Below are 21716 nucleotides of genomic sequence, written 5' to 3'. Positions count from 1 at the left end.
CAGATCCAATAAGTCCTTGATGCTAATCTGTGTAGGCATGTACTGCTTTAACAGCACAGAACACACTGGGCAGCCTCCTAGTAGCATGTAAGTACACCATTGTCAAGCCAAAATCATCTGGAGTACCTCATGAAGTAGATTATGGTTTGTTCCAGAAGATAGAGGGTACCAGATTTTTACATGGATTTTGTACCTGTATATAAGACACAGCACTGATTTTTGAGTTGAGAGAGAAGAGGGAACTCAGTGTACGATAAGAAAGGTCACCTTACCTGTTTACAAAGACTTGTCATATGGTCCCTCTTATCACATTTTTTAAAAAACTTCACTATTTGTATGTATTTTTTCATCGCTGTCAGTATTTGTGTCATTTTCCTTTCAAAATATGTTTTTCTCACTATCATATAGGGCATTGGGCATGCACCATTTCTTTATGCCTTTGATGGTAGAATATGTTGATATTGTGTACCATGAAGGGAGAATCTAATCACACTTAAGGGTAACTGATGCCATTTTTATTTTGCCAAATCGAATGAGTGCATGATTTCCATTGAAAGCCAATAAGATTAGTGTTATTGGGGACTGTGTTTAAATTGCTTGTTTGTGGCATGATCAAGCACCTACAGTTTTGAAGTCGTGCCTCCTGATAAAACTGTTATATCACAACTTGCAAATATCTGAGGTCTGTCTATTGCAGCTTGGAGGGCAGCGCAGTGTTCTCTGCCTCAGAAGATACTATTGGAAAATGTTCAGTAGTATCTGTACCACTCGCAAATGGCCCCACTTCTCAGAGCCTAAGATAAATAGGGTTACGCTGATAGAGGCAGGTAGTTCAAATTGCCGTTGGTTGTGAGTATGACAGCACATATAGGACAGATTATTGATGATGATTTTGCTTCTTTCTACAACTTAACAAAATGGGTACTCGAGATCAGTTGTGGACTCTGGCTGTGGACTCGACGTGAGTCATTGATATTGCAAGTCCAATCAGTATTAGTTAAGTACCGTAATTGTAATTGACAGAGTTTTGTGTGCATGTGTGTGTGTGTGTGTATGTGTGTGGTGTGTGTGTGTGTGTGTGTGTGTGAATTTCTCCAGTGAAGTTGTAATTGTCAAAATACAAAAATAATAGTTAAGTCTGTGTGCATGCAGAAACTTTATTTAGTACATCAGATGTGCAGTGACGTGTAAAGGTATTCAGCACTTTCCCTTAAGAAAAATTTTACACTTCAGAATAATGTGGGAGAGGGGGGGTTAGCTTTCATACTGATACCGTGGTAATTTTGTGTTCTTCAATTCTAGTTGTCCCTGTTGAGATACTTTTTTATTCATTTATAGTCTACTGTTGTTGCTTCGTATATCCAAAGTCTCATTGTCATTGCTGATTCATGGAGAGGCCAAGAGTGCAGCCGCTGCTGCATTTGGATTATGTGCCTCTGGCAGCTGACAGATCCCTCAGTAAAATCTTCTGGTGTATGTATGTGTGGGGATTCTGTATCTTCCAACATTAGAATCGTTATATTTTGTGATATTTTTTGTAAGTTTATTGATTAGCGTTACCACAGAGTATGTAGTTCGTTACTGCAGCTACCATTGGTAACCATGTCCAGCATTTAAGAGAAATCTTTGCCCATTGTCAGTGCTTTCTGAAATTGTGACTGTTGCTTCTTGTGCAAGCTTGACACACAGCATTACCAAGTGGACAGTTGCAGTAGGAAGTCAGCATTGGTTTGCCACACACTCTAATGCATTCAGGCTCATTAACTGTTCTGCACTCGTATGGTTTATAGGTTTCAGTGTGAAATGATTGACATTGTATTGTGTCATACAGGACATTGCTAAAACTGAGTGTATTGAACTGTTTTGAAACAAAGAACAACTTGGGTAATAAATTGTACAGTCAGTGCTCTATTAGTAACAGCTACCAATTGAACTTTTTGTTTTTATCTCCCTAAGAATACCAGTACAAGAAAGTGGACAGGGTGTAATAGAAAGGTATGACCGTACTCTCAGGCAACATTCCTCACATGTAGAGGAAGAAAATATGTTACATGTACATAGGCCCAGAAATGTTTTATTTCCATGCTAGAGCTCATTTTCTGCTTTTCATAATCACATTAATCAAGGGAAACATGAAAGAAAAGAACATATCGGTGCAGTGTGAAACACTTTGCTAACTCATATGGTCAAAATGCCCTCTGTTAGAAGGGATACATGCATCAATCCAGTGTCACATTGAATCCCTGATGCACTGGTGTATCCTGGAAGAGTTGCACATTGTTTCACAGCACTTTACAATACAGGCATGAAGGCTCTGTAAATTTTATACTGAGATTCTGTACACAAAGAGCTTTCAAAAGCCCCCCAAGAAATAAAGGTTTTGTCGGTTTAGTGCTGGAGAACATGGAGGTCAAGCAGTTGATCCTCCTCTTACTCAAAAGATGACAATTAATTGCTTCAAACATCCTCCTGCAGGGGCACTGTCCTCTTTCTGGAAATCTCTCCCGATTACAAACATTGAACAACATGGCCATTACCATCTGCTAATCTATACAGCCATTAGGCATTCGCCAACTCCGCATTTGAATACACTTCCATTGCCCTGTTATGTAAACCAAGCCCATAGTGAACACTGAACAGTTGATGCTACATGCTTGATGCTAGAACAGCAATGGAGATAGTCACATGTTGACACATGCAATGAAGTGAGTCACATGTCAACGTTACCTTCATTAAATTGGAACAACAAACACTGTTACAACTGACCATATAATCTAACAAATCATAACCAAGAAGATATTTTGAATGTTTCATGTAAGGAAACACTTCTTGTAATCCTGGTGTACTCCGTTGCTGTGTATTTCCCTCAATTAGTGTGATTATGAAACAAAGTAGAAAATGAGCACTAACATGGAAAAAGCATTCCTGGACCTACATATAACAGTTTCTATTCCTCAATGTGTGATTAATATTTCCTGAAAGTTTGGCCATATCTTTTTGTTACACCCTGCATAATTAGGTCATTGAGGAGTAGAGGGGGTACGCAGTATCTTTCAATATAGCACACCAGCAAGTCATGGTATATGTGCTAGGGAAATATTTAATGAGATAGAGGGCCACTTGTATGTATAAACATGTGACACCAACTGATACTTCCATGGAATTCTGCCTGTGTTAGATATCCCATGTTTCCTTTTACCTTGTACAAAGAAATGAATATCTTCAAGCTCAGGCTTTTCTCAGCCTTTGGTCATCTGTAGGACTTTTTTTGCTGAAACAGTAGTTTACCATTCATTCTCCATTGTGATCTAACAAAGCACATTAGATTCATCCAAACAATACTTTGTGCTGACTCTTATTGGATATACTCTTCACATAACAAACAACATAGTGTTTGAGATTTGCATCATAATTGCACTGAATTCTGAAGGTTAGTGATAATTTTCTTTGGATGGCAGTGATGCTGCTTTATTCTTTATTTGCAACTAAGGAGCAAGCACTGGAGTTGAAATTTGTACTGTGCGAAAACCCCAATTTTTTTATGGCTGAGTTTTGGGGGAAAGGTACAGGTCATATTCAGCTCAGTTTGGTATTTAGATGATGAATAGGTTGTTTCTGGAGCTGGTGCTTGACAGACACATTAGATTTGTGTAAAAAGGTTGATATGCACAACCTTTTTGAGGCCAGGTTTTCCCATTATTTTCCTCATATACTTACATAATGATTTTTCAGCTACTGCTATGGGACATACTCATGATGACAATGCCATGCATTGTGGGTAAAACATGAACTATGAAGGCATGAAATCCACTCACAATAAAACTTCTATAGCTACAGTTTGCAATTTGCATTTTGAAAAAGGAAAAAAAAAATAATAATCTCAATTCCAAGGAGTTCCGAGTTATTTTACTTACTTTGGGACAGCTGCTACTTGATAGTGAATATCCTGCTGCACATGTGTTTAACATATATTTAGATGGAAGACACTATTCTGACAACCATCCACATTATTTAACAGGAAGCTTGATTCATTTCATCTGGTAGTTAATTTCCATGATCCAAACAGGATGTTCATATGTCCACTATAGTTGAAATTACAGATGTTATTGGGCAAAAAAGTTGAAATACACAAGCTACCTGTTGTGCAGTTTTATCTGGAACAGTGTATGATGAATTACATACTCAGAAACTTTTACAGTTCCCTGCTGATATCAGTTGACCTGTCATGCTTCATTTCCTGTGTTCACGTTCTTGGTGAGATATGCTTTGTTATTTCTAGTTGTCAACATTATTTATTTTTATTAAATGATGAAAGGTGAATGATTGTGTGTGTGTGTGTGTGTGTGTGTGTGTGTGTGTGTGTGTGTGTGTGTGTGAGAGAGAGAGAGAGAGAGAGAGAGAGAGAGAATTAGAATGAATAATGAAGGAATTTGTGGTGCATCACAAGTGCTCCCACAACTCCTTCTCAGAAAATAAAGCTAACTATCAACAGTGAGTGTATACCCTTGTTACAAAACTTGCATTACTCTTCTCCATTGTGGCAGTTACTTGACCTGCACGCCATGGCCCCATTTAAAATCAAGCAAGTTCAGATGTATGCACTATATTCACTGTTCGTAAATCACTTCATTTCTGTACTCCTTACTTCTGAACTGGCAGAAATTGAACGACTTCAGGCTGTTAATGCTTTGCGTCTAACCACTCTAATAATAATATATATGACGGTAGTATCTGTTCCCGAAAGAACAGTTACCATGGATGACCATGCAGCATGCCCGCGGTGGCTCAGATGGATAGAGCGTCTGCCATGTAAGCAGGAGATCCCGGGTTCAAGTCCCGGTCGGGGCACACATTTTCAACATGTCCCCAATGAAGTACATCAACGCCTGTTTGCAACTAGGGTGTCCATTTAATTATCATTTCATTTCTAGCAAAGCTGCATGGTCATCCACGGTAACTGTTCTTTCGGGAACAGATACTACCGTCATATATAGTTAAAATATGGCTTCCCGGCCATTGACCTTCTTGTGCGAACGCACATGCTATGCCCGAACTCGTATGGGACTTGGTGGATTAATCTGCCACGAGTAATGAGTATGATGGGCAAACATCTATTAGGCGCACTACGAATGTAGTGGTGTGGACATGTTGGGAATGTGGATCTGACGGGGAGCGTGCAAGGGATAAGTCCCTGCAGACGCACTATCCTCTGTGCCTGCGGTGGCTCAGATGGATAGAGCGTTTGCCATATAAGCAGGAGATCCCGGGTTCGAGTCCCAGTCGGGCCACACATTTTCAACATGTCCCCAATGATGTACATCAACACCTGTTTGCAGCTAGGGTGTCCATTTAATTATCATTTCACTCTAATAATAATAATAATAATAATAACTCTGTGTACAGCACTATAGCAGCCCTCCTGTGATTACTGCTGTTTCGTTCTAGCAATGAACTCATTTATGTGTTTCAAAGTGAATAATGAAGCAATTTCTGAACTACTGCAGGTACTATCTACAACTTGGAGAAGACATTTTCTTGAAATATTTAGCATTTGTTAGTATGTGTCTCACTTTTATCATAAGCATTGTGCGGGACAAAGCACAACATGTGTGTTTAGTGGTTGGACTAAGTGGGTAACCTGAAACGTCCTCTGCATTAATGCTACTAATTGAGCAAAAGTAATTATTGATAACTCACATAAACAGTATTGGAGTCTTACAAAATCCTGATAATCTTCTGAAAATTATTTTGTTTTGTGACTGAAATAGAATCGAATCATTAGGTTTTCACACCTCAGAAAATTTTATTTTACCCCTCAGGGGGTAAGTACTGCAGGTTGGGAACCACTGTTTTAGCCCTTAGGAATTTTGTATCACTTTAATTCGTGAGTCAGGCCTTAATCAATTAATCAAGAAATAAATTAATATCTATCGGTAAGAGTAGTGGAATTTATCCACATCAAGTGAGATCAAATTGTGTGCTTTGTCAAAAACTATTCCACCTAAACCATGATTCTGTGACTAAAAGTTCTCAAGGAAATTAATAACAAGAGTGACGCGGATGTGTATCAATCATGGGTACCATCTCATCTTAATAAAATGCAGATCTTGAATTCTCCTTATTGTGGTTGTGACAGTGTCTTGTATGCTGATCTGAATCATATTTTCTTCTGTTGTTTTAAACACAGTAACCATAGACTTTTTTTTTATGGAAGATTTGAGAAAAGTTGCCATCCATCTATCTTCTTGTTATCTCGGTCTCCTGTATGCCAACTCCATATGTGTATACAGCACCTGCCGAAAGAGTGAAACACGCAGAAGGGATGGAGGAAATGAAGTGAAACTTCATGGGGTTGAGGGGGGTATGTCAAATTTACAAAGGATGTGGCAGCCCACTTATGATGTTGCACCCCCTTAGGTCTGGGAGCATACACTGATTTGTTTGGGAAGGTTGTCATAAAGTTGTTGTATCTCCTCATGAGGCGAGCTGACCCACAACTCTAGCAATTGTTCCTTGATATTCCAAGGTACTGGCACTGGGACATGTTGACGTGCTAGCTGGTCCCCACAAGTTCTATCAGAGACAGGTCTGGAGATCTTGCTGGACATGGGAGTACCTCATCATCATGCAGAAGGTTCACAGAGACACAAGTGCCATTGTAGAAGAGCATTGTCCTGTTGAAAAATGGCACCACAATACTGTTGTCTGAGAGTTAATGTGAAGATGATGGATGTCCATGAAGTACCCTTGTGCTGTCAGAGTTCTGTCAATTACAATCAGCCATGACCTGAAGTCATACTCAATAGCTCACCACACCATGATGCTAGGGGTAACACTGCTGTGCCTCTCCTAAACATTGGAATAATCGCACTTCTCTCTAGTTGCTGCCACACTCGACAATGATGATCATGTGGATTAATATGGAATCACTATTCAGCACTGAACACAATGCAGTGCCATGTAGCACCAGTTTGCAATTCAGGTATGGCACCACTGCAGACACATCTGTTTATGTTGTGGTGTTAATAATGGCCTACGCATAGGACGGCAGTTCCCTAGGCCGGCTGGACTGCTGCTAGTATTTGCCAGTGGTTCGGGATGACACAGAATATTGCTGGGAGTTCATTACTTGTTCTTGGATTGTAGGTGCAGCTGTGAAGGGGTTAGTGTTTCTAGTGCACACTATAGGGATCCTAACTTGTGGTGGTCAGACAGTGTGATTTAGCAGAACTTTAGCAATGAATATGCCTGCCCTCACGTTCCCATGCAGTTCAACTGGACCACTGTCACACCCGAATGTCCCACAAATCTAGATGCTGCACAGTTCGAGCAGCTGGCTCAGTGCTGACCCACAGTGGGGCCCTTTTCAAACTCTTTGTCTGTTGTTGATATGCTGTATCACAAGAGTAAGCAGCATCTGCTTTCTTTACTGCAATTGCCTTCTGATGCTGATCACACAGACTCTAAAACATTTACATACCTGCAAATGGTGTGTAAGTGTACAAAGTACCTCCGATCATTTCTTCATTTTGTCAGTCAGTGTATCTGATGATACTTAAATTCTTGACATCTTCACAAATTATGGTATAGCTCTTATTCCTAATACCTAGATATTCTCTGCTTGGGAAATAAATAGTTAAGATAATATTTGTAACAGCTATTTGAAACATATTTGCAGTATTCATGGCTATGTGGTATTTCTCCTGCCAAGTGCCAAATAAATACAGTAAATAAATAAATAGAAAACGGATCCCATCCATATTATAATACTTGGTGTCTAGCCAGTTTCTGCAACAGAATGATTCAGTATTATTTTAACTCTGTGTTGTTGGTATCACATTATGTGCTGCCACAGACTTATGTGCTTGTTAATCAGATCTAATAATGTTTGACAAATGTAATATTAGTGACATTTTCTTAGTGACAGTTGCTGTTATATAAGGGGCGTTCAAAAAGAAATTAGCTGGAGGCATAATTACAGAAACCACTAACTGTGTGTTATAAGTATTGACCCTGGCTGTTGAGACACTTGTCCCACTGTGACACAAGGTGGTGAATGGCTGCCTCATATAATTCCCGGGGCTGCGATGTTAACCAGTTCCCGCACGTACAGCTGGACGTTTTCCTCCGAGGTGAATTGTTTGCCCCTCAGAGCCTTTGTAAGGGGACCAAAAATAGCATAATCACAGGGAGAGAGGTTTGGACTGTATGGAGGGTGGCCGAGAAACTCCCATTTGAATTTCTGCGGGAGTGCCGTGACTGTGTTGGCTGTGTGATGCTTTGCACTGTTGTGGAGCAGAATGACCCCACACGTGAGATTGCCTGGTCATTTTCATTTGATCGCTTGGCGAAGGGTGGTCAAGGTTTGCGAGTAATGCTGGGCATTCACTGTTGTCCCGTGCTACAGCAAGTGAATCAGAAGGGGGTCATCTTGGTCAAAGAAGAATGTCAGCATAACCTTTCCTGCACTTGTATGGATGGCCTTGGCTTTTTTGGTGGTGGTGACCCTGGATACTTCCACTGGAGACTTTGTCATTTTCATTCTGGTTCGAAATGATGACACCATGACTCATCTCCAGCCGCCACTTGTGCCAGGAACGCGTTCCCTTCCCAAGCAAAGTGCTGCAGATGAGCAAGACAATGGGCCATTCGACATGCTTGCTGGTGTGGTTGAAGGCTGTGGGGCACCCATTGGGCTTGCACTTTGCACATGTGCAGTCGTTCCTTCATGATGGTGTGAACACTTCCAATGCTCAGTCCGACCATGGCAGCTATGGCTTTCACTGTCACTCTGTCCTGGGTAATGAGTGCATCCGCCAGCTGGACGATGTCATCGGTTTGTGCAGTCGTTCCTTCATGATGGTGTGAACACTTCCAATGCTCAGTCCGACCATGGCAGCTATTGCTTTCACTGTCACTCTGTCCTGGGTAATGAGTGCGTCCGCCAGCTGGACGATGTCATCGGTAATGCAGTGTGGTGCTGCAGACTGTGGGTCATTGGCGAACGACACCCGTCCTTCGCTGAAGCGCGAGTACCACGCCATGAGTCTTGCAAGGGACATGCAGTGTTCGCCGTACACTTGCGACATTCGTCGATGAATGTCTGTTCCACCTACTGCTGTCCACCTATTGCTGTCAAAAATACACACCACCTCTTTGCTCTTCATTTGATGGCTCCATGTCACTGTTCACAATGTGACTGGCAACATTGGACGATTGATGCATGCTGCTGCTAGCTCTGTATAGTCACGTGACATGCATGCGTGCCCTCAAATGACGGACTGTGAACTTCCACGTTCTGGTCGGAACCATACCTTGTTACACTCGCCACGATATTACTGTCCTGTCACCAGTTTGCGCATTCCAGACTCCAGCTCATTTCTTTTTGAACGCCCCTTATAGTAAACTCTTCTACTATACTTCTTTGGAAAGATTTCCCTGAATCAGTAGGAGAATGATATTGTATTAAGGACAGAGGAGAATTTACATTACTTTAGTTATATTTCATTTATCCATGGAGAGGGGTCTCTGGGATGGGGAAGAAGTAGGGATATATATTTTATCTAAATACAGTTTGATTAACATTGTGATAGGTCATTGTGTTACAGTGCTAATGTCAATTGTAAAATAACACAAGACATTAATTTTAAATGTTTCTGTTGATATACCCTTCAATGGAGTGTGGAGAATTGTACAGTAGAAAGTTCTTTAATTCAGTCTTAAACTCCACCACATTATTGTTGGCAGTGCAGAAGAATGCCTATGAGGTTGAGAGCAGAGGAACCAATCTTTCCTTTTTTCCCTATGCCCCGTAGCTGTTAGTAGTGTGCATTATTGGCCATCTGAACATTATTGTCTTGCTAGTAAGATTTCATTTTCTGTTTTGTTGTGACCTAATTATGGTCTCCAGTATTATTTTATTTGAATATTTCAGTGGTTGCTTGCACATTACTAGTGCTGTAAACCATTTTTACAGCAGCTATAGATACTATGGCAAGACAGATTAAGAATTTGACTGATTTTATTCCTGATGCATCACTACATTGAAAAGGTGTGATGATTTGTTGCTCAGGCCTTTGTATGGGAAGTTTTTGCTTTGTTTTGGCCCAACCATTCGTTTCTTTTCCTTGTGTTAGCACAAAACCACCATTTCTTGTCACCAGTAACGATACTGATGTTGTTGACAAGTCAGTTGATGAAAAGCAAGCAGAGATGTACATATGAACACATGCTGATTTTTGTGATTTTGGCTTAGAGCATGCAGTACCTTTCCCATTTCATGCAAATGTCACACAATGGTGCATCACAGTTTACTCCATTTGCCAGTTTTCGAGCACACTGATGTGCGTCATTGTGGATTAATGTGTTTAAACAACCTTCATCAAACCTGAAACATCTTCCTGAATGTCGAAAGTCACTGATGTAAAAATGATCCTTCATGAATTGACAGAACCGTATTCTTGCCTTGCTCTGTCCGCTGGTATTATCCCCATACAAGTTACAAATGCTTCTAGCTGCCTCTGCTGTTGTCACCCCTCCATTGAACTCAAGCAGAAGAATATGTGGGAAATGTTCACATTTCTCCACTTGGCACTCCATTTTCTAGTGTCCACAGCTCCAGTCAAGATCTCCAAATGATAATATGACAATATGTAAGCTCAAATGGCAGCAGTGAACTATAGGAATTGCTAAATAAACCCATAAACCCATAGCAATCTGAAAAAAAGAAACTGTGAGCTTATGTGCCAACCTAATATGATTTATTATTCCCATTATGTTCCATCAAGCCATTTACAATGTGCTTTGAAGTTGGGAACTGATATTCTGTTGTACCACTATTCATGTGCTAACTTACTTAACACTGCCTTTGATTTTATCCAGCTCCCATGTATACCTCTTCCTCCTCAGTTCTCCTCTTAATTTATTTGTTTCGTAGCAGTATTTCTTTTCACTGTGATACCATTTTCTAAATTAACTTGAAGATAGTGGTCATTGTAATTACAAGAGATAATCAAGAAGTTTCTGTTCAAAGGCCATACTGTCCAGAATTGGTATGCCAGTCGGGTAAAATCACTGAGCATTGAGGCAATCATCCCAACAACACACTGGTTGAAAATACCTATATTGTAAAACACCACGTCCTGCTGCACGAAACAGGCCATAACTGCATGCTGCAAATCCTCATCTGACAGGAATCGTAAACCCTTCAAGGCTGTTTTTTAAGTCATTGAAGCATGATCGCACAGGGAGAGATTGGGACTGTGGGGAGAGTGCGCAAGTATCTCCCATCTGATTTGGTGTAACGTCTGTGCTATGACATTTACAGTGTATGGAAGTGTGTCATCATGAAGCAGCAGCACCCCTTGGTACACCATTCCACAACAGTGGTTTTCGACAGGCATGCTGCCCCAAACATATTCTTTGTTCTGCTATGGATGGTTACCAGTATTTGGTCTTTGACAACCAAGAAAAGAATATGGCATGCAGTCCTTTTTAAACACTTTCGGTAATAACATTGCCATAGTTCACATTTACTGCATGCACTCCAGAAACGCAAGAATTCCACACTAACTCCTTGCCTACATGTTGGTGCTTATATACCTGCATTGAAGTGAAGCTACATTGCGTATACGCTGCAGCAACACCCTCGTACAGAAACTTTTTGATCACTTCTTGTATCTCTTGAAACAATTGTAGAATTGATTTTAGTCTTTGCAGTTAAAAAGGCATGAACATTAAATACTTGACTACAGAAAATAACTTGTTTGGAAACGGAACATTGCTCTTTGCGTGAAAATAGGGAAGGACAAGTGATCACTGAGTGCAAAACTGGAGTTTGGGTATAGGGTTAATTATTTTCGTATTCAGTAGATTCATGACTTTTACTGAAATAAATCAACTGTATTTTCATGAGTAAAAAATGAGTTAATTATGTTAACATATAACTGTAATAGTTTCATAACTTTTGAATCAAATACCCACAATCAAAACAGATTTGGGGATCTGGTTACTAGAGTTGGTGAGATGGTAGTAAAACAGTGCCAGATGTCCTGTGCTGCAAAATAGAACACACACAGTTTATTTTATGTAAAGTAGGCGATACACTGCTATTATTGGACCACAGCAGATTGAATTAATTGAATTTCTGACATTGCTCTGCACTTCTAAAAAGAAATCATTTTTAATCCTGTCTGTCCCTCCGTCTCCCTGAGGGATAGGTGAGTAGGTCTAGGGGGTGGAAGCCTTTGTTTTTAGTTATAGTTTACATGCCAATTCTAGTGCAGTTATTATCAAAATAATAATAATAATAATAATAATAAATTAATAATTTCTTGTACCTGCAGGATGTGGCCAGCCCAAATACAAACACAGCAGCTCCAGCAGTTGCAAACCCAGAACCAGCTTCATCAGAAGCAGGTACAAAAGCAGCAACTGCAGCAGCAGCAGCTGCTGCCACAACCCACTTCTTTGCTGCAGCAGCAACAGCAGCAACAACAACTGCAGCAGCAGCAACAACAACAGGAGGACCAGCAACAGCAGACTGGTCCTCGTACCCTTGGGATGACCTCTGCCATCAGCCTTGCCATGCCCAAACCCATTGACATTCAGAGAACTCTAGAACTGCAAGAAGTCCTTAAACCGTATAATGTATTTGAAACTGACGAAGAGCTCAATCATCGGTATGTTTACTGAGTGCCAGTGTTTGACTTCAGGTTTTTTGCAATGAAATGTTGACCACATATTTAATCTTTTGGTTATTACAAATATGTTTATTTGTTTTTAAAAAAAATTCTGCCAAAGTCGTAATAAAGTTAAATATTTTTTCGTATTGCTGTTATGAACTGCATTTAAGAGATTCTCGCTTAACAAACCTTTGTAATAGAATAATTTTAGCAATCAAATTGTGACATAGGGTGTTATTGGAGATGTCACAGTGCATTCCTTTGTATAAAATAAGTCATCACACATAATAGTAGATTCTTTCACTTAGTATTTCAGAGTTGGGCATATGCAGAGTGTGTCTTATGACAAATTTTGATTCTCAGATTTTGTGTTTTATTTTATCTCAGCTCAGTAAAACCCCTTCTTAACGAATCTCCGTGCACCTAAATATTTTTTCCCTTAGATGGCAGTTTTCTTAAATGGATGGTTTTGCCAGTGTACATGAAGGGAGTGACCCAGAATCATAATTCAAACATATTAAGATGATGTAACAGCTATTTATTTATAAAATTACCAATATTCTTTGCTGAAAATTTAAATGCAGTAAATATATAATTATTTCACTTTTCACAGAACAGCACATTTTATTTATTTATTATTATTATTATTGTTATTATTATTATTATTATTATTTTAATCAAGATGTCTTGTCTTGGTCTTCCAACATGAAAGAAGGTGTTGCCCCAGCTGGTTGATATAAGTTAGAGTTGATACATCTAAATTAAAAGAGAAAATTTCTGACAGTATGAATTACTTGCACTGTGGCAGTGAAACATGATGCAATGCCCTCCTCCTCCTCCTCCTCCTCCTCCTCCTCCTCCGTCATCATCGCTGCCACCACCAGCTCCTACCTGTGTTTCTTCATAAGAATTTAATTTGCATCAATCTTCAGTATGAAAGTCACAACCAACAGTGTCCCAGAAGGTTGCACTTTCAGAAATAACAGTTTTGGTACTCCATTCTTCTTCAAAGACAATGTTTTCTTCAATTGATGTACCGTAGTGAAACAGTTTAACACAGACTATTGTTTTACAGAATTCCAGGCTGCAATAAACATATCTGGCGTCCATCTTGGCATCAAAACACACAAAAAAAATTTAAACATTTCTGGCATCTGTGGTGACTGCCATTGTACTCATAAGTATGAAGAAGTGTTTTCATGTTTTGGAAACACTTGGGAATTAATGGGGGAGGCAACTTCTTACTTCAATCTCTATTTACATGCAGTAGCATTGCCATCTTTTCTTTACATATTTTTATCTCCATGGCATTTTTCTCCCTTAACCCTTTCGCTGCTACAGATGTACTCTTTGGATTCTGTGCTGAGGTGGCTTTTGTTATGATTGTACTGCTCATCAAATGTGGTACCTGTGCTGAGAGATGACATTCTGACCGATGTTGTTGCTATTGTTTTGGTGGTGGTGGTGGTGGTCAGTCCAAAGACTTGTTTGATGCAGCTCTCCTTGCTAATCTATCCTGTGCAGGATTCTTCATCTCCAAGTAACCACTGCAACCTAGAGCCTTTGAATCTGCGTAGTGTATTCATCTCTTGGCCTCCCTCTACGATTTTTACCCTCCACATTTCCCTCCATTACTAAATTGGAGATTCCTCGATGCCTCACAACATGTCCTACCAACTGATCCCTTCTTCTAGTCAAGTTGTGCCGCAAATTCCTCTTCTCCCCAATTCTATTCATTACCTCCTCATTAGTTACGTGATCCATGCATCTAATTTTCAGCACTCTTCTGTAGCACCACATTTCGAAAGCTTCTATTCTTGTCTAAACTATTTATCGTCCACGTTTCAGTTCCATACATGGCAACACTCCATACAAATGCTTTCAGAAAGGACTTCCTGACACTTAAATCTATACTCGATGTTAACAAATTTCTGTTCTTCAGAAACGCTACAAATGCTAGAAACATAGGTTTGCTTTAGTCTATCTTCTAAGATGAGTCATAGGGTCAGTATGGACAGATATGAAGTGCTCATGATCTGATTTTTCAAAAAATATTTACACATCTTACAGGCTGATCTCTTCACTTGATGAAGAACTGAATTTCTTTTCATTATCCTTTCATACTTACTCTGCTGCTTCGGGTAAAACACTACATGAAACTTTAAAGAGTTTGCAGAGGTAAAAACAGATGACATAAACCTTGGTTGATTTTAGCTCATACATCGCAGTGAGTGAAATGTAGATAAGATATCAAAATTTTATTTAAAATTGAGGACCTCGTTTCATTCTCAAGTTATTCGGTGTTATATAAGCAGGTCATTCGCACATGATGTGCCCTTTTACATTGTTGCACACCGCGAATGGTGGCCATAACAATCTTCATATCTTATAAATGATTCAAGATGTCAAAAAGAAGTTTTTTGCAAATGATAGCGTGCAATACTCCCTTTTTATTTTGAACCCTGTGTTCTTGATCTCCCAGTCTTATTGCTCCCTCTTGGTTCTTATATGTATGAGGGATGATCAGAGGATAATAGGAATTTTTGTTTTTTTAAACAGTATTTTATTTATTCATCATTATCATCAGCTTTGTCCCCTTCAAAATAATCCCCCTCAAGTCTAATATACTTGTGCCGGCACATTCTGTAATCTTGGAAGCACTTCTGGAGCTCACTTTTGGTATGGTATTCAGTTCCTTCAGCAATTCTGTTTTTATGTCATTTATGGTGTTAAAATGACATCCTTTCATGATTCACTTCAGCCGCGGGAATAGGAAGTAGTTGCAGGGGGCCACATCCGGCATATACGGTGGCTGAAGCAATGTAACAGTTTTGTTGTTTACCTAATAACCATGAACAAGCATTGAGGTGTGAGCAGAGCATTATTGTGATGCAGTTTCCCCGAGTGGTTGTGCCACAGTTCTCATCATTTTCTTTGGATTGCTTCACACAAATAACTTCCAGGCAGTATTCCTTATTGACTGTATGGCCATAAGGCAGGAACTCGCCATGCACTATCCCGTTATAATAAAAGAAAACAATGAGAAGAACCTTCACATGCTGTCAGAGTTGTCAATTTTTTTTGGTTTGGCTCTTCAGGGAGTTTCCACTGGGACGATTGAGGCTTGGTTTTGATGTCATACCCATATACCCATGTTTCGTCACCTGTTATAACCTTCTTTAGAAGTTTCGGTTTGCTGTCGACTTCATTCATCAATTCTTGAGTGACATGTTGTTGGTTGAAATTCAACAGTTTCGGAACAAACTTTGCTGCTACATGTTTCATGCACAGATGTGCAGGAAGAATTGTTTGGTGTGGACCAGAGGATATGCCGGCATCAACAACCACCCCTTTGATGGATGATTTGGCTATTTTCCAGAACCATTTCCCTTATTTCTTCCACATTTTCGTCAGTAATTGACTTGCTAGGGTGTCCGGGACAGTCGTCTTCAGCATCTTCTCGATTCTGTTCGAAATGTTTATACCACTCGTAAACTCCTGTCTTACTCCTAGCATATTTGCCAAAAGCTACAGTCAACTTTCAAATGCAGCACTGCACATTATTCCATATTTTTGGGAAAATTTAATACAGATTCTTTGATTCATCCTTTTCGAAAGTACAAATTCTCCAGGCACTCGAAAATAGGTAAAACCTTTTCAGCTGTCAACAATAAACTAAATATTCAAAACACCTGAAAATGCAAACACACATCAGTAACATGGCTACCAAAAGATAAAAATAAAAATTTGAAAATAGATGTATAATGCCCCCGAAATTAAAAAAAAATCTTTTGGTTTTTTATCATACCATAACCCAGCTTTCCCTGTAGCTTACTTGTATTTTTCTTAGAGTTTCATACATTGTGCACCATTTTACATTGTCAGACACTTTTTCTAGTCAACATATCCAATGAACGTGTCTTGATTTTTCTTCAGTCTTTCTTCCATTATCGAGTGCATCATCAGAACTGTTTCTCTGGTGCATTACCTTTCCAAAATCCAAACTAATAGTCATCTAACACAAGCTAAAATTTTGTTTTGGATCTTCTATATATTATTCTTATCAGCAGCTTTGATGCATGAACTGTTAAGCCGATCGGCAATAGTTCTCGCACTTATCTATCCCAGATATCTTCAGAATTGTGTGGATGATATTTTTCCGAAAGTCCGATGGTATATTGCCAGTCTCGTAGGTTCGACACACCAACTTGAATAGTCATTTGGTTACCACTTCCCCCCAGTGATTATTGAAATTCTGTTGGAATGTTATCGATTCCTTCTGGCTTATTTCGTCTCAAGTCTTCCAGCACTCTGTTAAATTCTGCCTCTACTACTCAATCCCCTATGTCTTCCATATCAACTCTAATTTCTTCTTCTGTCATGTCATCGAACAAGTTCTCCACCTCATAGAGGCCTTCAGTGCACTCCTTCCACCTATCCACTCTCTCCTTGACATTTAACACTTTGAGGACTGGCAGCTTACACACACTCTTGGTCCAGAGGAGTGGCCACTTTTAGTGATTTTTGAAATGTCACTGGCCTGTTTCTATATAAGATATCTTGAAACAGAAAACATATTATGAAAGAACAGTCTTTAAGGTTTATTTTAATTATATTGCTTGATGACAAAATTAATAACAATAAACATAAAATGTATGATTTCGGTTTCACAAAAAATGCATTTTTTAGTTTTGTGTAAATTTGCAGGTAATTAGCTTCAGTGTGGATGATTTTGAAGCATTTTGGCATGCAGAGTGGTACATTGCCTTCTGGACACCACCAGCTGGTTTCCTTCCTACCTGCTTTACCACTAGATTTTTTTGTTTTCTCAGAGCTAACTTTACAAACCCTAGTTGGACACTCCTTCTCATTGGCCGAAATTTTTTCTGCGAAGTGTCGTCCTGGAAGTCTGTTGCTGTAAATTTCACTAGGAACATTGTCTAGTGCCAAATTTGTACCTTTGTGAATCAGTCCTTCACCAGTTTGTCGTAGAAAAGTGGAAAAATGGCAGCTCTTCCTTTGAGCAGGAGTCCTGGTTTCCCGATATAAGACAAATGCATTTGTTGCAGCCTGTATAAGCAAGTGGAAGAAAAACTTCTTCCACTGCTTCATCTGTTTCCTCCTAAATGCATAGTAAGAAATCATTTCATCACTCCTTTCGACCCCCGTTTTTGTAAATACTATAATCATGAATGGCACCTGATTTTGATTTTACTTTGATACCTTCCTTTGTATGATCAGACGTGTCAGAGCTGATCATTTTGTGCACAGTGGACAGGCATAGTACATCTCTTGTGTCTTTCCACTTCAAACAAAGTGGATTATTCCTCCTCATTGACAATGACTCATACCTTTTCAGTTTTTTGGAAACAATTTTGTTTGGTAGTTCCTTTCGGTAAGTCACGCATGTACCTTCTGCTTTCATTTTTATGTTGCCACAGAAAATCGAATATTGTTGGTGAAGTATAAAATTTGTCCATGTAAACAGTGTGGCCTTTTCCCAGGTAATCTGCTAGCAACCTCTCAAATAATGGTGTTATGGAGTTGTCTTGTGTTCCTTTCCCAGCATATACCTCCAATCTAAGAACTTAACCAGTTTTGGAATCGCACACAATAAACATCTTGATTCCATACTTGTCAGGCTTATTTTTTATGTACACCCGAAATACCACTCTTCATGAAAACCACTCATGCCTTCGTCAATAGTGATGTTTTCTGATGGGTAAAATGATTTTTATGATTCTAATAAGAAATGATCGACGATTGGCCTGACTTTATGCATGGGGTCATGCTGAGGTTGACTTTTCAGAATGTAAGTTGCATTGTCATTCAAATGCAGGTTTGATAATATTGCCTTGAATCTGTTTCTGGCCATAACAGAACCAGGGAAAGAGGTTGAAATAAAATTGTTGGTAGACCAGTAATCAGTTTTTTTTTTTTTTCACAAGACACATGTATAAATATGCCAAAAAACATACATTTCATGCAGCTTTACTCCAACCCATGAATTGCAAAAACTGTGAGGCTTTATCCTAGAAGGTGCTTTGAGTTTGTCATAAACAGACTTTTCGTAGCTGTTTGTTTCGGATTTTGTGTGTTTCATTATGGAATCAGGGGAAAAGATCAAAAACACACCGAGAGGAGTGGAATTCTTATGAACAGCTGCCATTACTCCACTTTTCTCTACAAATTGTGGGACAGTAGGCTGATCATCAGCAAATTTCCAGCCTAATTCAGCATCAGTGGGTTTTTTCCACAAAATTCGTTGTTTCTTTGTTGGAGGTACAGACAGCTGTGTTGGAGCTGACGCCTGTGTTGCAGAGGATGTACTTTGTTCAGTAAACAGCACCTGCACAGATGCAGGCTCATCAGATTCCTCTGCAAGATAGATAAGATGAACAGGAATAAATTTTCTGCTAACTGAAGCAATTCGAGCAATATAAGTTGTAATAATAACACTGAAGAAAAACTGCACTAGACATCTCCTTACCTGTATCTGAATCCTCTTCATTCTCTTCACATTCAGACATTTCCCACCCAGAACCAGACTCATCCAATTCTTCCTCTAAGGCTTCTAAAATTTCTTTCTCACTCAGAAAACGTGACATATTTTAGAGAAAAATTAACAAGAAACACCAAACAGTAACTAGAATGTTTGAAATTCAGGACTACACCAATGCACAATGGCACAGTGTGTTATGGAAGCTGCTATGTGTGTTTTGACGTAGTTCTAAAACCAAGAACACACAGGGGAGCAGCAGTCAAGTGACATATAGGCAGGCGTTCCACGCAGCACTACCACAGTAGCCGGCCTACTTCCAGAAGGCTAATAGGCTGTGAGCGGCATCTAAGAGCTGTCCGAACTGTACTTGAATGTGGTTGTTTAAAAGCAGTTCTGTGGCCCGACCTATACTCAGCCTCGGTTGCCTAAGTGTTAACAGTGGTATTCCCATTCCATTTGTAATATTAACATCCATGGTTTTAATTTCACTGAAGGTTATCTTGACTTTTCTTTATGCTGAGTCAGTCCTCCTGATGATAATTTCTTTTTCAATTTCTTCACACTTTCCGTGCAGCATTCACTTACCATTCATTTCATTCATAAGTAATTTGTATTATTGTTCCTGTCTTTCACTGAACCTTTTTGTACTTGCTGCTTTTGTCGATCAGTTGATATATTTCTTCTGTTACCCGTGATTTCTTCGCAGTTACCTTCCTTGTACTCGTATTTGTCTGTCCAACATCTGTGATTGCCCTTTTTAGATGTGTCCACTCCTCTTCAGCTGATCTGCCTACTCCGATGTTCCTTATCACAGTATCCAAATCCGTAGTGAACTTCAGATGCTTCTCATCATTCCTTGGTGCTTCAGTATCCCACATTCTTCCACACGGATTCTTCCAGACAATTCCCTTTAACTTCAGCCTATTACTCATCACTATTAAATTGTGGTCTGAGTGTATATTTTCTCTTTGGTAGGCTTTCAATCCAATATGTGATTTCGGAATCTTCGTCCACAAAGGGGATGGGATCTTCCCATGTCTCTGGGTCTTTTCCAAGTATACCTTCTCCTCATATGATTCGTGAACAGAATATTCACTATTACCATCTGAAATTTGTTGCAGAACTGTCTCACTCCTCACTTGTGTCTCCTGTCAAGCCAGTAGTCTCCCTTAACTTACCGAGCGAGGTGGCGCAATGGCTAGCACACTGGACTCGAATTTGGGAGGATGACGGTTCAATCCTGTGTCTGGCCATCCTGATTTAGGTTTTCCGTGATTCCCTAAATCACTCCAGGCAAATGCCGGGATGGTTCCTTCGAAAGGGCACATCCGACTTCCTTTCCTAATCCGATGAGACCAGTGACCTTGCTGTCTGGTCTCCTCCCCCAAAACAACTCACCTTAACTCTTTATTCTGTTCTTTTCCTTACAACCACTTTCCATTCTCCCACAATCATTAGATTTTCATCACCCTGTACATACTGAATTATGTGTTCAATATTCTCGTATATTTTCTCTGTATCTTCATCAACTACTTGTGACATTGGCGTGCATATCTTAACTGTCATTGTCTGCATTGGTTTGCTGTCAAATCTGATAACAATATTGTCGCTGAACTGTTCACAGTAGCTTCACTGTGCCCTAATTTCCTATTTTGTAAAAAATCCTACTTCCGCTATACTCTCCAAATACACTTTGAAATGACAGGTTATGGTGTTCTTTAAAATGATTCAGCCTGTCATTCAGTGTACTGAAATTTCCAAGGTCGAACTTCAGAGCAGTTTCACGAATCTTCTCTTGCAGTATGTTTCCACTTGTAGGAAGACTTTGACTTCTCAGTACTTGAAACAACTTTAGAAGAATATTGTCCACATCATTGAATGTAGACATATGAATTTTCTTCTGTTTTGGGTCCAAAGAAATTGTTAGCTTCAGCATTTAAGAACGCTTCCTCATTTTTGAATGTGCTGCATGGGTAGATGGCATTAAATTGTGTGCGTTTTCCATGCCTGAAAGCTGTATGTTAGGATTAGTCATTAGAATTCTGGGTGATCGTCATCTTATTCTGAAGTGTGTGCATTCTGCGTTTGCAGGCCATAACTCCACAAAAGTAAAATTGAAAACTTTGACACTTCAGTAAACAAACTACTACACTTTTCATGCTCCCTGGACTCGGAGAGACTGACATCAGATCACGTGAACTTAAGTTGCATGGAAATACATTTCTGATTCTTTCAACATGTCTGTCAGTATTGCTAGAAGCAAAGTGGAGTTATTGACAATTATCTAGGTTTGTGTAGAGTGGTTGAATCAGCGACCATTTACTGTGTCACTGGACAAAAAATACCACCTGTGTGAAATGGAAAGAAACCAGAAACTCACTTGAACATATTAGGTATTACGTAGAAAATAGATTTCAGTTTGCAAAGTGTTTCATGTTTATTCCTTAAAAACAGACTTTTTCTAAAGTATGGTTCATTAAAAGCAGGGAAAAATACATTGTTCTCGTGGGAGTTGGGGTTTACTGTATTAT

At 39.5% G+C, this 21716-nt stretch overlaps 1 protein-coding gene and 1 non-coding gene across 5 annotated transcripts in view; both read left to right on the top strand.

Moving 5' to 3' along the window:
• LOC124615409 (poly(A) polymerase type 3-like) overlaps nucleotides 1-21716 on the top strand; it is a 177875-nt gene that overhangs the window by 15871 nt on the left and 140288 nt on the right. For all 4 annotated transcript variants that reach the window (XM_047143268.1, XM_047143266.1, XM_047143270.1 and 1 more), the window contains one exon: nucleotides 12345-12680. In XM_047143268.1, the coding sequence (XP_046999224.1) occupies nucleotides 12346-12680 (335 nt within the window). In that variant the 5' untranslated portion in view covers nucleotide 12345. The remainder of the gene's footprint in view (nucleotides 1-12344; nucleotides 12681-21716) is intronic.
• Trnat-ugu lies at nucleotides 4774-4848 on the top strand. Its single transcript has one exon. It is a non-coding gene; the product is annotated as a tRNA-Thr (tRNA).

Source organism: Schistocerca americana, chromosome 5, assembly GCF_021461395.2.
Source record: "Schistocerca americana isolate TAMUIC-IGC-003095 chromosome 5, iqSchAmer2.1, whole genome shotgun sequence".
NCBI lineage: Eukaryota > Metazoa > Arthropoda > Insecta > Orthoptera > Acrididae > Schistocerca > Schistocerca americana.
The sequence above is the reverse complement of the archived record's forward strand: the minus strand, read 5'-3'. Positions and strand labels throughout refer to the sequence as shown.